At 45.2% G+C, this 17,146-nt stretch overlaps 1 protein-coding gene across 3 annotated transcripts in view; it reads left to right on the top strand.

Annotated features, from left to right (window-relative positions):
• Positions 1–17,146, top strand: part of Wasf3 (WASP family member 3) — a 96,938-nt gene that overhangs the window by 46,503 nt on the left and 33,289 nt on the right. For all 3 annotated transcript variants that reach the window (XM_050161959.1, XM_050161956.1, XM_050161957.1), the window contains exon 3: positions 14,075–14,217. In XM_050161959.1, the coding sequence (XP_050017916.1) occupies positions 14,085–14,217 (133 nt within the window). In that variant the 5' untranslated portion in view covers positions 14,075–14,084. The remainder of the gene's footprint in view (positions 1–14,074; positions 14,218–17,146) is intronic.

Here is a 17,146-nt window from a genome sequence, read left to right as displayed (position 1 = left end):
TTCTAATCAGTGTTTTGGGATGTTAAAAGAGAAAAACTATGACTGGATATATTAATTTCATTTTTGTGTGAAGCAGATAATATGGCTATCTGGTTTATGTCTTATTAAACAGTTCTATTCTAGCTAGGTGATGGTGGCACATGCCTTTAGTTCCAGCACTTGGGAGGCAGAGGCAGGGGGAGCTCTGTGAGTTCGAGGCCAGTCTGTTCTACAGAGAGATAAGTTCCAAAGCTACACAGAGAAACCCTGTCCGAAAAACCAACCAACCAACCAACCAACCAACCAACCAACCAACCAACCAACCAACAACCACCACCACCAACAACAACAACAAAAAAAAAACAAAAAAAATGAACAGTCCTATTCTTATTTCTCCCATGAGATTTCTTTTAAATAAGATTTTTTTTAAAAAAGTGTATGTGTATGAGTGTTTTCCTGCATATATGCATCTATCTGTACTATGTGCATGCTATGCCTGCAGAGGTCAGAAGAGGGCTCAGATCCACTGGCAAATGATTGTGAGCTGCCATGTGGGTGCTGAGAATTAAACTCAGATCCTCTGCAAGAGCAGCCAGTGCCCTGGACTGCTGAGCCATCTCTTCAGGACTGCCTCCGTCCATTACCTCCCTCCATTAATGAATTGTACAGTTCTCAAGAATGACCTTTGTAGATGACAGTGTTGTGCTACAGTGTCAGAAGGTCAGCTACACCCCAGGACATCTTTATTTTTCTGTGCTCACTCCTCGTCAGGGGCCCCTAACTACCAGACCATTCGTCCCATATCCAAATGTAATCAAAGGTTCTGTTGCTGATTGCAGCACTCCATCGATGAAGGGAAGCACTGTGGCTCTGCATCCCCAATTATCAGCTGCTGAGGACTGCTGGTAACAGACGCATCCTTAGCACTCGATTCCATTAGTGCGAAAAGGAAGATAGTGATGCCAAGTGCTGTTTACTTCAGAAGCCCAGGAATCTGACAGTATTTAGAAATCAGTATGATTCACAATATTAACAGACTAAGCAGCAGAGTATTTTAAATTCCTGTGATCATTTATGGAGATGCATCTATCAATACTCGTCATTTCGTGTAATGATAAAATCCATAATTGATAAGGTCTCAGAAAAAACAAGAATGTAAGAAGCACTTTTAAAACTAGGAATACAAAAGTCCTTCCAGAAATGGATAAAGGTATCTGTGAAAACCCTTTAGCTAATAGTAAGAGAGTAGTGTTTCCCCTGAGGTTAGGAACAAGACAAGGGTGGTCTAGAGATCCATGAGCACAGTGAAGCAGGAGTGGGAATCAGAGGACCCAGGAAAGGAAGAAAAAGAAATCAAATTAGCTTTCCAGCCTCTGAAGTAGGAGAAAGGATGAGAAGCAAGATAATAAAATCTAGACAGTAGTGAAGGCAGCACAGTGTTTAACATGCCTCTACAGAAAGAGACATACAGAAAAAAGGTCAAACAGCTGGCGTGCTAATAAAGCACAGGGCAGTGGCTTTTAAAGTTTCTGGAAACTTCTGTCCTTTTCCCCACAGGCCAAGACTTGCCCTCTTCAGAAGTTCCCCATCCTATCGGTTTAGGCCGGAGATTTAGCTGAAGAATACTTTGGGGCTTGAGGCTGTCCCCATTTCTAATTGTGGACTCAGTTGCCAAGCATAATATAGCCTGTGACTCTCCAGTGCTCAAGAGTTCTGAAACAGGGCTGGAGAGATGGCTCAGCGGTTAAGAGCATTGCCTGCTCTTCCAAAGGTCCTGAGTTCAATTCCCAGCAACCACATGGTGGCTCACAACCATCTGTAATGAAGTCTGGTGCCCTCTTCTGGCCTGCAGACATACACACACAGACAGAACATTGTATACATAATAAATAAATATTAAAAAAAAAAAAAGAGTTCTGAAACAACCAGGGGCCAACAGCTAACAGAAGGGGTCGCTCCCCCAACCCCTGTAACTCTGATGACTTCTGAATGCACCTCATACTGAAGATGGACCATAGCAACTTATTTCTAACAAGAGGCTTGGGAATAGAAATGAATGTTGGCTGCCAGTAGACATTGTCTGCTCTGTGTGTGTGTACGTGTGTGTGTACGTATGTGAGCACATGTGTGTGCATGTGTGCACCCATGCCTGCGTGTGTGTGCATGCACATGTGTTTGTGCCCATGTGTGTGAGTGTGTGTACTTGTATGGTGTTTATCATTTGAGCCACATTGTATATCACTATAAGTCACATATTATGGCTATTGATTTCTGCTTAGTGCTTCCCAAGTCTTTCCTCATCTTCACGATGTTTTCAGTTTAGAGTTGATGAAATTTGAGTTCTGGTCCCAACTGCTTGGAATAGTTATGTAACCTGTCTAATTAGTGGCTGTGGGTGCTTTTCTAAGAATTATTCCCGAGTTATTTGAAAAGAGACAATTTGAAATACGTCACTTACTCTGGCCTAGGTAGGATGTTTAGACAGTTTATAGAAGCCTTTCCATCCGTGTGCTCTGTGTGGTGGCATGGAATAGTACAGTAGTTCATACATTAATCCTGAATGCAGAGTAGCCAGAATTACATGGTATCAGTTAGCTGCTGTTCTTTTGCTTAAATTGGGTCGAAGTCATGAGAAACGCAAAGTCTGTCTTCCTAAGTGTTCCAGCCTTGAGCTTCACGTGTCAGTGGCTCTCAGCGGTAAGCCTCAGCAGCCCTGAGCTCCCATTCCAGCAGCTGTCAGCAGCTAGTGTTGACTGCTGCTCTTGGTGGCCCTCTTAGCAGCTCTCTGTCGCTGTCCCCAACCGGAGCCAGTAGCTCCTGGCAGCTCTCTCCACAACTCTGTCTGCTTAGCATTTCCTAAGCTAGTAGCTCCTGGTGTTATCAGCTCTCAGCGAAAGGAACTCAGCCCACTCAATCCCTGACGCAGACATGAACAGATGATAAAACCCTAAGAACATGGATATACTGGGGTTTGCATAAGCTGCCGTGATTGGAACAGAGGTCTGACAAGGCCCAGTGAGGACAGGATGAGTGCTGCTTATGTAGCTAGAAAGGGTGGGCTCATGCTCAGTCTGCTGCTCACTATGGACTTCCCGTATTGCCATGGCAGCCTGGACAAGCATATTAGACTTACCTACCCTGGCTCTCATAGATGTGGGGGACACTGGTCGAGTGCTGAAGCTGTGTCCAGAGACACTTGCGGAGGGATCACTGTACGACAGGCTGGAGGAGATGTGCCAGGAGTGGTGCCGGCTAGCTTCATGTCAATCTGACGTAGCACAATTGAGAAAATGCCCCATTGTACTGGCTGTGGCGAGCCCATGGGCATTTTTCTTGATTAATTATTATTGTGGAAAGGCCCAGCTCACTGTGGACGGTGCTGGCCCTGGGCAGGTGGTCCTGTATTGTATAAGAAGGCAGCCTGAGCAAGCCAAAAGGAGCAAGCCAGTGAGCAGTACTTTTCTACGGCCTCTGCTTAGTTTCTGCTCCAGGTTCATTCTCTGAGTTAGTGCCCCGAGTTCCTTCAGTGATGAACTATGATGTGGAACTGTAAGCCTTTCCTCCCCAAGGTGCCTTGGCTTGTGGTGTTTCATCATAGCAACAGAAACCCTAAGACAGGAATTAAGAACCCCCTGGTGGTTGCTATAACAACTTCAGAAGAGATAGTGCCTGGAAGGGGCCTTCTCTGTTGTCAGAATAATAGCGTAGGTCAGTCCTCAAGCAGCCACACTCACACACACTCAGTGGAATCCTCAGCCCCAGTAGAAGCCGTGACAGGTGTTGTGGCAACTAAGATGCAGAAGTCCAGGATTCAGAGCCAAGGCTCCCGGCAGCCAGGCCTGGTCTAGGCTGATCTGTGCTTCTGTGGGCCATCTGGACCCCCTAGGATGGTATTAGGAGCCCATCATTTAGGCCTGCGGGCGAAGGGGTGGGAGGTACAGACTTGACTGTCAATTTACTGGCCTCCTAAGGGAAAGATCATATTTGATCGAAGTCTGATGTTTTTATTTCAAGGGAAGGGATCATCATTTGCTCTCTTGTGTGCCTGCCATTTGGGTTTCCTGAATGGGACTTCCTCCCTCTCCGGTCGTGTCTCTTTAGCCATGCCTGCTGACTGGCATGTTTTTATTGGTGGTTTCTTCATTGCTCAGTTCTGTTAGAATTGTCATCTGTAGCTCAGTAATATCAGTTAGATATCTGAAGTCTGGGTCTTTATTTCTATGAATTGGAACCTGAGGGACAAACCTACACCGGAATGTCTTTTTTATTGATTATAAAACTTTTGAAATAATTCCTATAAATAATTGTAACCATTCAAGACATACCTGTTCGCTTGCACACCTCGTCATGCATTTCTCATGTTTGGCATGTACTGGGGCTAGAAAAGAGACTAGACCACACGGACACTGACGGAGAGCACGAAGGCTCCTCCTCCTCCGTTGGGAAGCTGCACTTTTCCTTGGCGTGGCCACAGCATTTCCCTGAGTCTCCTTGGCAACTCTGTGCATTCTAGTCTTTCACACTCTGTCTCCTTACAGATACCAACTAGAATTTGTGTTACAAGGAGCCATGCTGGATCCTGGCCCACAGAGAGCCGGGACCGTTCCCCTGGCTTGAGCAAGCTTAGGTTATGGCACAAACATCCGCATCTGTACAGTGGTCAGCCATAAGTTAATCGTGGATGTGGCAAGTGCAGCCAGGAGCAAGGTGGGAATCTCAGCTCATGCATACTGTCAGCCGCAAGGCAGTGTGGAAAGTGAGGAGCCAGGCAGGTCGTTCCTTAGTGAGATAAATCTCTGATGTGAATGGAACAGCAGAAATGTAAACTAATTGATCTCTTTTATATGCTGGAGTTGACCAACTCATGGCAAATGTGAGTTAAACTGAGAGGGACTTTCAAGGAGAGGGAAGGAGAGAAAATGGAAGCATTGCGTTGGAAGTCAAGGGCATCTCCAGATCTCAAGCTGACAGGCCACATTGCAGGCAGCAGAGGTAACCAGGCCAGTGCTTTGTTAGTGTGATCTTAGTTGTCACTCTGCCCCCTCAGACTGCCTTTCTTTGAAGTGTAGCAGAGGGGATATCCCCAGATTGCACTGCAGAGGACCCTGTGACTAATGGGAATTTGACTGTGGGAAGATAGAGCTTGTGATGGCTGTTTCCTGGGAGCTAGCAGGAGGTGCTTGACTCCACCCAGGGAACTGTAATGCAGAGGCAAGTCGATCTGTATTGAAACCTGGCCCTTGGAGATAAAAAGGGGCACCCTCAAGTGAAGACACTGTGGGCTCTGGCCAGCATCATGTCACTCGCTGCTTGTGGCCACAAGGATATCTCTGGGATCGCTTGTCTTCCAAGGTGAATTACAAGTTCTTGTAGTTAGAAAGCCAACACCTGCAGCATGTACAGCTTGGTTCAGTGTGTATAATGTATTCCATGCCACCCAATTTAACTCTGCCTCATGCCTCACTCATAATTGCCTGGCATGCAGCAATCAGACTAAAGGTCACGAGCCCACCAGGAATAGAAAAGATAGAATCGTTAGCTCTGCCGGGTCTCTAGGTGTCACATCATCTACAAATACAGATGGCCTCACTCCTTCCTTTCCTGTCTTTAACCCTTTTATTTCCCTCTCCTGTTTGAGTGCTGTAGCAAAGACTTTAAGCACTGTGTTGAATGAATGAAGAGCAAATGCGCTGTCTTCCCCTGCTCTTCATGGAGAGGTTTTGATGTTTTCTCCATTTGGTACAATGCTGGCCCAAGTTTTTATGTGTGCCCTTGTTTTGTTGAGGTACAGCCCCTCTATTTTTTTTTTGTGTGTGTGTATGTTTTTTTTTTATCATGAAGGAACTCTCTGCACAAAAACACAGCTCTCACCTTTCAAGGGTTAAGAGGCAGTTCATTCTATTCTTTCTAGAGTGTAATGCATTACACTCTATATTACATAATGTGAGTGGTCATATCCTGGAAACACAGACTCAGTTTATCTTAAATAATGCGTTCCAACATGGTAATAGTAACAGAATAGAGAAAGTCATAAATCAAAACACTTTTCAAATAAACTGTGAGAAATGTTAGGACACCGCATTACAGCAAGGCTGGGAAGTTTCAGCTGTGACTTCAGATGCTGTTTGGTGGCATTCTTAGTCTTTGGGTGATGGAAACTAGGGTTCTGTTAAGTTAATATATTCCAAGAGGTTTCATCTATTAGTTGCAAAATGGTAGATCAGACACAGAAGTGGGTCAGGAATGGCTATTTAGCAGGCCGAATGTATATTGTATATACAAGATAAACTGTAGTTAGGGTCGGGACCTGCACTGTTCCAGCGTCTCTGCAATCAGTGAGGTTCTCATCGGTCAGTCGGCCTTACAGAAGGCCCAGTGCTAGTGAGCTTCCCTTCAGGGGCTTCGGTTCACAGTAACGGGGAAGGGGATGTTGGCCGGGAGTCACATTTTGTGCATGTGGGGACTGCGTAAAATTTATTAAATGTTATTAATGTCCCACATCACTAGGAAAGTTTCACTCCAGGGAACTGATGCTAGGCAGAGCAGCAGTCTTTCAGGAGATGGTAATGGCTGCCGTTAGGAAAAAGCTGCAATTATTGGATCATATAAAAATCTACTAACCAATGTCATCCAGATTTGATTCTTTGGTTTGTATTTGTCATGACATGTGACCGGTCACAGGGGTAATCTAAAATTAAAACAATCAGGAACACTGGAGAGAACACTGATAAAGCAAATGAGGGAAACAGATCATTTAAACAACTGAAATTTACAATTTTGAAAATACTTGATTGATTGACAGTTTCCTCCTGTACTGAAAGTTACTTGTAGCGTATGAGCTTATTTTTATTGTCGGAGTATTTGAAGAAAAAAAAAAAACAAATTACTGCCGTTTAATTTTAGTTGATCTTTTGGCCAGTTTGATCTTACTGCTACAACCATGTGGAACAACCTGCTCTAATTCCCAGGAAAGATAACTTTATTAAAAGTTAATGCTAGCAATATTGTGTTACTATCTAAGAATAAACCAAAAAATACTAAGTATTATAAGCAATTTTAAAAATCTAATTTAAAAAGAATTTAAGAAACATAAGAAAAGAAACGTTTAGGTGTTGGGCACTGCATGGCTAATGTAGTTGGAGGTGACTGTCCCCAGTGTTTCCAGTCCGTGTGGGTGTGTCCTGGGACGAAGCTGACATGTGTTTGCAGTAGCAAGCTGAAAGCTTGTCTCCCGAGGTTTTATAGAATAGGAGGACACTGGCACCAACAGGGTGGAGCTCTTTTCTTGTAGGCAGGTCTGGATGGGATGCAGGTCCGGATGGCATGCCGTATCCCCCAATGGATGAAGTCATTGGTTTTCTTTATCTTTCCAGGAAGACTGTAACTAATTCAGAATTTTTAGTCGCCACGTTTAAAGCCTCACACTTCCTCAGACATTGTGCAGGAATCCTCTGGAACCGTTGCCTCAGACAGGCACTTTTTTTTCTTCATATTTAGTTTGTCTTGCACTGTGGGACATGATAGTGGGATGTGTGTTAATTTGCAGAACAGACGTTTTTATGCCTTTATCATGACCTCCTTAAGAAACCCAGACTTGGCTCCTCTAGTGACCTTTGGACTCAGACTACTTCTGTCTGCATAGAAGGTGGACAAGCCGGTTACTGCCCATAGCAGCCCCTTTGGGTTTTTCTCACCTGTCTGTCTTCACTGGTCCTATTGCAGTTGCAATGAGTTTCTGGTCAGCACCCACGTGCTGAGGTGACCATTGTGAACACCAGGCTAGGGCTTCCCCTCCTCCAGCTGGCCATGTGAGTCTGCAGCTCCAGTGGAGACTGGGAAGTCTGGCCTTGACACTCATGGGGTTCCTTTTTGCTCTCGGGTTCTGCTCTGACTTGAGCATCCTAGTCCATGCACTGTTGCTGGCTCACATTGGTAACTTAGCTGACAGGACTCCACTCATTCTGGGGATCCCTTGATGTCGTGTGGTCTCTTGGTGACAAAAGCTTTGTACCAAGGGCCTTGTCTGAAGTGATGGCAGAGTCCCTGGGCATGCATTCAGTTCTGCTGGTGTTCAACTTAAGCTCCACCTTTCCACCGTGGTCACCTCTCTGTCATCTAGGGTCTCTGGGTAATACAGACTAAGCAGGTGGGCTTCCTATGCCACAGTCCACCCAAACCAGGGAGCTGTGGTTTCAACCCAGTGTGAGGGCCAGGTCTGTTGTTCCCCCAAAGCCCACCATAACAGGCATTGACTGACTATCCCTCCTTATGTTGAGGTATGAAAACTACAACACTTTGCCTTTTATCTAGGAGGGGGTCTTAGTTAGGGTTTCTATTTCTGTGAAGAGACACCATGACCACAGCATCTCTTATAAAGAAAACAATTAATCAATTGTCTTAATTCAGAGGGTCAGTCCATTATCATCATGGTGGGAAACACGGTGTGCAGGCTGGGTGCTGGAGGTGGAGCATCTTGACTTGCAGGCAACAAAAAGTGCTCTGTCTCACTGGGCCTGGCTGGAGTATATATGTGAGACCTCAGAGCCCACTTCCACAGTGACACACTTCCTCCAACAAGACCACACCTCCTAATAGTGCTATTCACTTTGGGGGGGAGTTTTCTTTCAAGCCATTGCAGAGGCGATATCCCAGAACAGCTGCTGGGTCCCATCCAACACTAGCATTCTAAGGGTCTTCACGCTTAGAATTTATCTTTCACCCTTTGAGGATTTAGACCTCCGGCATCACCCACCTTGCATTCTTTCTGATGGATCAGCTTGATGCCCGGTGATGTCTTTCTTTCTTATGGGGCTCAGCCCCTCTAAGGCTGGGTCATGCAACTGTCTGCTGCTAGTCATCTTGTTACAGAGGAAGTGTATATGCTACAGCACCTGCTGAAGTGGTTTGGACTCAACAGCATCTTCTGCATCCACCTACATGTCCCCTCTGAGTCTTCAGGATGCCAGCTTTCTCCACTGGGGCCTAGATGCTGCTCCTGTCCTAGCTGGCAGATGTTGCCAACTCTAACTCCGCAGGTGGATTTTGAGCCCTCAGTTTCCCATTATGTCCCTGCTTCAGGTATAGGTCCTGAGCGGATCCTTTTGTACCACCAGCAAAGCCTTATGGTTCTCAACCTTGGCTGTGATCTGCTCATTTTTAGCTTTCTGTCTCTCGGTGACTTCCCATGGAATGTGAGCACAGATTGGCTGTCACTGGCTGTGTGGCTGCTCTGTGGGTGGTGTCCCCTCTGAATCTTTCAGATGTCTGTACTGTTGCCCCTGCCCGTCCATATCCCTCCACCAGGACATTTTCCAGGTTACCCATTGAAATCTAACTGAATAACGCACATGACACGGACTGCACGCCACCTGTCAGCTAGGGCTTCATTCCCTCACTCCCACCTGCAGATTGGTTTTCAGGCAAGTCGCTACAATCCGCCTGCTTGCTCTCTCTCGCCGTTCTTGGCGACACTTGTGTTAGTTTTTGAGAGACGGAAGCTGAGATGTGACTAAGAAAGTCCCCTCTGTGAAGAGATGGGCAGGGGTGGGGTGGCTGAGGAAGCCAGAATGCCAGCAAAGCACAGCCCTGCAGAGACAGTGTGTCCTCCCTGGTCCGCCATTCTCTGGCAGTGTGAGACAGCAGAGGTGCGGGGGGCCTAGACTTTTCCTGCGTTTTCCTCAGGTGTTGCATTCTAGTTTTTCACTGCAGACTTTGTCGATCTGTCGCAGGCAGTGAGATCTGTCTGTCTCCTCCATTAAAGAGTGCGGCCACTGTGGTCCCACTTTCAGATTCCTAGGGGTCTGAGATCTAGTTCATGGTTCTGGGATCTAGGTTGTCTCTTGCTAAGTTGAGAACATTTCCCAGAAAAGTGGGGCAAACCAACGACACCGAGAACATGGATTCCTTACAAAGTGCCTGATAACCCATAAACATTTCTCCGGCAACCTTCGCTTCACACTTAGCAGACAGACTTGAAAGCGTGGTTTGATGCATCCTGGTCCTTTCAACACGAGAGACTCATGCTGAGCTCCTCTGTGGGCGACAGTTGGATTAATTAACTATGTCTTTGTCGTTGTGAAGCATTCTCAGGAGTGGCAACCAACCCAACATTTGTTTGCCTTTTGCATTCTTGTGCTTTGGTTAATTGGAGACTGAGTTAGTGTCAGATAAAATAAAGGCAACCTGGGAAAAGTATACAAGTGCTTCCCACTGTCCCAGAAAACGTTGCTTACAGTGGGACTGAAAAGCTGTCTTGCTAAAATTGCAGGCAAGGAGTTCAGCCCTGTGTGTGTTGGTGGTGTGTACCTGTGTTGGGGAGCTCCAGAGAGAGGCAGAGGCGTGAGAGACTGGTGAGAAACTAGTCAACAACAGCAAGCAGAGCGGGGCAAATGATGGTACATCTGCATGTGTCTGGATAATCAGCTGACTCATTTTCCCAGAATCAGCTTATACTGAGGGCCATTCATGGCATCAGAGTGAGCAGAATTCACAGACTTGGTTCACCTTGGAGCAGAGGCAGCCACAGGCCTCCTTGTAATAGCCTCATGCATTCTTGCAGGCTGCAGGAATGAATTTTAAGTGGGGAACGAGGAAATGCCAGGTTACTGCGTCTTCTCCATCCTCAGACCTCCTAGTAGCTGTGTAGTGTGCTGAGTGAAGACTTGAGATGCGGGGACACCAGCCAGCGAGACAGTTACTGCTACAGAGATGGTTCCCAACAGGACAGGGTTGGCCACGCCAAAAGGGAAGTGCCTGGTCCATTAGGAGGTGAGGGTCAAGGGGATCCTGAACAAGGCCTTCATCATACTTTCTGTGGGAAAGAATCTCTGAGGCAGTAAAGACTCAGAATTTTCTAGTTTGAATAGTTTTGTGGTCTTTGGGTTATGTAACTGTCTTGACAGGTGGCCCAGAGTAGATTAGGGGAGGTGGACAGTGACCAGGGAAGGACCTGGCAAAGGAAGTAGTGGGTGTGAGGTTCTGGGTCGGGAAGGCTGCACCTAAGAGCACATTTCTGGCTTAGCTGATGAAGTTTCTAGAGATTGGCAGCTCTCAGAGGGGCAGGCTGAAAAGCCAGGAAAAAGCCCAATTCCACTAGGACTATGAATTGTGCTCTAAAAACATCTTGTTGTCTCAGGTTAGCCTTTACAGCTGTTTCCCAAGGACGCCGTGAGCCTCCCCATACCACACACCACTTAGCCAGCAGCCTACTGGGATCGCCGAAGATGTTTTACCCTTTGGATGGGAAGGCACAGGACACAGACTTGTATGGGTGTGTGTGAGAGAAATATAATGTTTTTTTGTGGGAATCCACCCAAACCAGTGGCCTGGTTGGCCAAAAGGACAGGCATGTGCGTTTCATCCCCATCCTGGCAGATGGCAAAGAGCTCTGGAGAAAACGGAACCCAGATCTCTCATTTTAGGTAAGTTGTAGACTTGAAAGTGAGGCACCAGTGATACATGAGCGATTAAGATTTGGTGTATTTGAATGATTGTCGGTCCAAATAGATATGGGTAATAATGACTTTCTCTCCAGAAGGTTTCTATACCGACCTTATTTCTGGGCAGGTCAAAGGTTAAAAGTTTGGCATTGAGTTCCAAACAAGTGTGGAAGAGAATATTATGTCCAACTCAAGAGTCACACTTTGTGGGGAATAAAGGACTTAGAAGGCAGTGAGTGCTTAGACAGTCTCATAGTGGTGCTGGGAGCTGCAATTCAGGTACTGTCTGGCATCTGCTTCATTGTCTCTCCTGCTTTCTCTTCAGAAGCTCTTGCCATCCCAGCTGACTTTATTGCTTGATGACTTTGTTTTTTTAATTCTTTGACAGTTTCATGCATGCATATACTGAACTATGGCCATTTTCACATCTATCTCTCACCGATCTCCTCCTGTTGACATCCTCCTTCCCAACATGACCCTTAGGTCTTTGGGGCGTGTGTGCATGCACGTGTGTGTCCCACTGAGTTTAATTAATATTATTTTTACATGAGCATCCATGGGGGTTATTCATGGACAGTGTTCAGCTGCTGCACCATTACAATCAATGTCACCATTTCACCCCAGTGCCCATTAACTGCCCAGAGTTTCTCTGTGAGGGATGGGGCCGCATTGACTCCTCTTTGGTGCATGACAAAATGGTGCCCAGCCCAGTCCTATGCAGGTTTTATGCAGGTAAGCACAGCTGCAGTGAGCTCCTGAGTGCGATGGCCATGCCGTGACCAGAGCCCTGTTTTGCCTCACTCCTCCTCTACCTCTGAGACTTCGAGTCTTCCTGCTCCCCGCTTCCAGGATGCTCTTGAGCCTTGGAGGGGTGATATAGGTGACTTGTGTAGGATCAAGCATTCCACCGTCACTTACTGTTAGCACTTTGAAGAGTTCTGGGTCTCTGCATTCACCACCATTCTTTGCGAAAAGGAATTCCTCTGAGGAAAACTGAGAGCAGAACGAGCCACAGGCTCTTGACCAGGTTTCCAGTACGAGGCTCGAGTCCCCTCCTGTGGAAAGGGCCTCACATCCAAATAGAAGGTTGATTACTCCCATAAAGTCATGCTACCATTGCGTCAGCAAGCATATCGTTCAGGTCATTATTGTAACCCATCGAGTCCATAGCTGGGTAGAACCACCAGTGACCTTTCTCTGCCAGCTACTATCCAGTACCTTTTGGCACCATGAGAACTAGCTGTCATGGAGGAAACTTTCAGCCCCAAGTTGTGCAGAGAGCTGTAGGGTTGCAGCTTTTATGAGCAGCCTCCCAGACTAGGGTGGGCTTTGGTGGTGTAGCGTCTAAGTCATCTCTGCTCCTGTGAGTAACACTAGCAAACGCCTTGGCTTACTACGCTGGACCGTAGTGGGATCCTTTGGTCTGTCTGCTTCCCTAATCTGGAGTGAGTGGGTGTTCGTCTCCATCCGTTGTAAGATGTTTTTTCTCTTTGGACTCTTTTGGGGAGGGCCTGTCACCCAGCTCCCAAATGAACCACACACACAGTCTTATATTGTTTCTTGCTTGCTTTTCTTAAGTTAAGAACCAAATGGGAGAAGTGACTAAAGCCTGCCAGCCTCCTTCAGGGCACTCACAATTCTTGGTATGACTCCAGTTATATAAAACTCAGTCAAAAACTAAACTGCACGATTTGAGCCTCGTGCATAGGTGGTAAGCTCTGCAGAAAGGACTGGGGACCCTGCCAGACACTCAGGGTCTCCAGGAGTGAGAAAGGAGCTGTGTCTGGGAGGGGACATTCCTGGATGCCAGTAATCCCTACCCCAGTGAAATAAAACAAGTTCTTCAAAGCTTCTTTGAACACTGGAGAGATGTAGGACTCATTTTGTATATATTTTGCTTTACTTAATACTAATGGGTTTTGTTTGTTTGTTTTTGAGACAGGGTTTAGGTTTTTGAGACAGCCTTGGCTGTCCTAGAACTTGATTTGTAGATCAGGCTGGCCTCAAACTCTTAGAGATCCACTTGCTTCTGGCTCCCAATGCTGGGTTTAAAAGCAGCACCACCATGTCTGGTCGCAATTTATATTTTTCTTGCCTTTTTTTTTTCTGTCTGCTGTCATTTCAGTGGCGCAGGAGTGAGGGGACGATTCATGTGTTCAGGCTCTTACATGTACTGAGAATTCTAGCGCATTCTTCTATTAAAGGAGAATTCTGTGTCTATCTGAAATTGATGAAGTTTTGAGGTAATTAAATATGTATCACCTAGCCGATTCTTTCATATAGGATTGAAAGGCTGATTAAAATTCCTGGCCAAGAGTCCATTTCCAAAAAAATTAAAACTCAGCCGGGCGGTGGTGGCACACGCCTTTAATCCCAGCACTCGGGAGGCAGAGGCAGGTGGATCTCTGTGAGTTCGAGTCCAGCCTGGTCTACAAGAGCTTAGTTCCAGGACAGGAACCAAAAAGCTACAGAGAAACCCCGTCTCAAAAATCCAAAAAAAAAAAAAAAATTAAAACTCCAGATTTGTTTCAATGAGACTATGACCTTATGACCTTTTCCCTCTTTCTTTCTTTCTTTCTTTCTTTCTTTCTTTCTTTCTTTCTTTCTTTCTTTTTCTATTGTTAAAGAGTATATGTATATATCTTTTTGATTTTTAGATTGTCAGCCATGCCTTTAGTGAAGAGGAGCATCGAACCCCGGCACTTGTGCCGCGGAGCTCTACCCGAGGGGATCACCAGTGAGCTTGAATGTGTAACTAACAGCACTCTGGCCGCGATCATCCGCCAGCTAAGCAGTCTGAGTAAGTCCCCACTTCCTCCCCCACCTCCCTGCCCCCAGTTATTGGCAGTATTTTATGGCCTTCACACTACTCAGTGGGTTTTAGTGCTGGAGAAAAGACTCGTCCTCCATCTGCCGTGGCCAATGGCTGTGTCTGCCCTAGGCTCCCGACTCTGTGTTTACAGTCCTCATCGTGCAGATATGAGCTTGTACATCATTAGAGGGGACCAAGTGTGTCGACTTTCACATCATGCTCATTTTTAATGCCTTTTAAGATGAACTTGATTGTGTACTACATTTTTTTTCTTTAGCAAACTGTCTTGTTAAATTTGACAGGACCAAGTTTTTTTTTTTTTAACCTGTTAGGTTGAACAGTAGTTAGCATCACAGTGTAACAGTATGCCATTGGTGTTCAACAGATATTTGCCCAATTCCAAATAGAAAATAAACAGGTAGGCTGATTATCGCATACATATTACACATGTACACATGTGGAGTTGATTGATAGTGGATACACCCTTAAGGAAGGAAAGATTCCATCATTCTGTCAATGAAAGTTAATATTAAATACCCAAGGAATATTCTTTTGTGGACTCAAATATGCATGCGATGTCTTTTTTCTTCAAAGCTTTCTGATATTGTACTATTTTTTTCCCACTTTGACTTTCCCATCCTGACCTTGTTTTCTCACTTTGTCTCCACTTCTTTTTAGTGGTGACAGATTTTCACACTTAAAGTTTGTAGGAACTGGTAAGAGCTGGAAAATGTCCTTGAATTTCTATATTCTGGTAGCCTTAAGCACAAGAGGTAGGGTGTATGTGTGTGTGAGAGAGAGAGAGAGAAAGAGAGAGAGAGAGAGAGAGAGAGAGAGAGAGAGAGAGAGAGAGAGAGAGAGAGAGAGAGAGAGAGAGAGAGAGAGAGAGAGAGAGAGAGAGAGAGAGAGAGAGAGAGTCTCGAGTGCTTTAGTGTGTTTATTTTGGAGGAGAGCCAATGCAGGTAACTATTTCTTTATAAGAATTGTATTTGGTACTGATATCTTTTAAGGAGATTTGTTAATTAAGGAAAACATAACTTGAAAATTGATTGACATGTATTTTGAAATGGATTTCCTGAGGAATCTAACCTCATTACAATTGACTTTGGGGTAGTGGTTATTCATAGAACACGTACATTTCTGTAATTGCAGAAAAACAATCCCTAGCAAGTTACTGATAGGCACGCTTTCTGTTAGCCTTTGTGTGCTTTTGCATGTTGGCTTTCTTGTTTGTAGCTAGAATGTCTAATGACATAAAGTAGAAGTAACAAAAACTGATTTAAACTTAAGATTTAATAACCAGGCTATCCCTTGAACTGTGGTATTCAGCAGAATGTTATATCAATCAGGTTTATTCTTCCTGTTTTGACATGTAACTGGCTTTTCCACCTGTTTCTTTGCAGGCAGCTCTTGCGGTATGTACTCCCCAAATACCCTCCAGATGTAGTCACGTCCCTGTGCTTAAAACCTGTCAGTGTCTAAATTACACAGAAAGGAACATTCGTAAAGCAGCTGACCGTAGGATAAGGATATTCAGGGACCAGGAAATCATGAATTGTGGCATTCCTTTAAATGTGGAGGGGGGCAATAGAAAAATTTGGCCATCATGGTCAGGGGGAGGATTTTAATGGGAGCTAAAGTATTTGCCTTCACCTTACATTGGTAATCCTTCTCCTGAGAGCAGAGACTTGCTGGGGATCCACCATTTTCTTGTGATTCTAGAGTAGACAAAGACACCAGAAATCCCCAAAGAATAGTGGTTGTTCCTCACCTGGTCATTCTGATTCTCCTGTTTATTGGAAGCTCAAGATAGTGAAGATTGAAGATACTGTTTAAAACTTGAAGATTCTGATCCTGTATACTGAATAGGATCCAGAGCCTTGTACCTGTGTGCCTCTGGGATGTCGGCATATTCCTTTTCCAGCCTAATTGAGCACCAGCTTTCCAGGCAGAGGAGTTTTACAGCCTTGTTTTTCAGTGGGTTTTTAAGGCAGCCTTTTCAGTGAGCAGATATTGACGGCCACTACTGTGTCTACAGTCATAGACAGGAAGGAAGACACTTGTAATATGAACAGTGTTAGTTTGAAAGACAAAGGCCCACAAGCCTTCAGAGTTTATCTACTAACATTTACAAAGTATTCATTATGAATTTTCAGATTATTTTTGAATGGTACTGACTTCCAGTATAGGAGACTGGAGGAGTAGGTGAGGAAGAAAAGCCCTGCCGACACAGCTTTGGCTCACTCTGTGTTGCCTGGTGTCCAGCTGAGGAGCTCTGGGGCATTTCCTTCAGATAATGACCATCAGTTCTGCACACCAATGAACATGAAACTGAGACTGCTTCTCCACCCTCTTCCATGATTAATAATCCCAAGTTCTGGCTCTCTCAGGCAGCTGCTCAGTTAAAATTACAGTAGCGCTTGCAATCAGCTCCTTGCTGGCAATATAGTGTTATGTTTTTATAAGTTCAAACTTCATTAAAGCTAGAAACTTTCAAGACAAATGCTTTAAAAGAAAGAGAACAAACTATCTTTTTTCATTTTACATATTAATCCCAGTTCCATTCCCTCCCCTCCTCCCATTCCTTCCACCTACTCCTTCCCCTCCACCCCCCATCCACTCCTTAGAGAAGGAAAGGCACATTGCTCTGGGGAAGATCCAAGGCCCTCTCTACTATTATCTAGGCTGAGCAAGGTATTCATCCAAAGAGACATCAAAATTCCAAATAATCCAATTAAAAAGTGGGGTACAGAACTAAACAGAGAATTCTCAATAAAAGAATCTCATATGGTCCAACGACACTTAAGGAAATGTTCAACATCCTTAGCCATCAGGGAAATGCAAATCAAAATGACTCTGAGATACCATCTTACACCAGGCAGAATGGCTAAGATAAAAACCACCAATAATAGCTTAT

The sequence above is a fragment of the Alexandromys fortis genome, unplaced genomic scaffold, assembly GCF_014885135.2.
Source record: "Alexandromys fortis isolate MF-2015 unplaced genomic scaffold, M_Fortis_MF-2015_v1.1 scaffold_118, whole genome shotgun sequence".
In the NCBI taxonomy this organism is placed as follows: domain Eukaryota; kingdom Metazoa; phylum Chordata; class Mammalia; order Rodentia; family Cricetidae; genus Alexandromys; species Alexandromys fortis.
The sequence above is the reverse complement of the archived record's forward strand: the minus strand, read 5'-3'. Positions and strand labels throughout refer to the sequence as shown.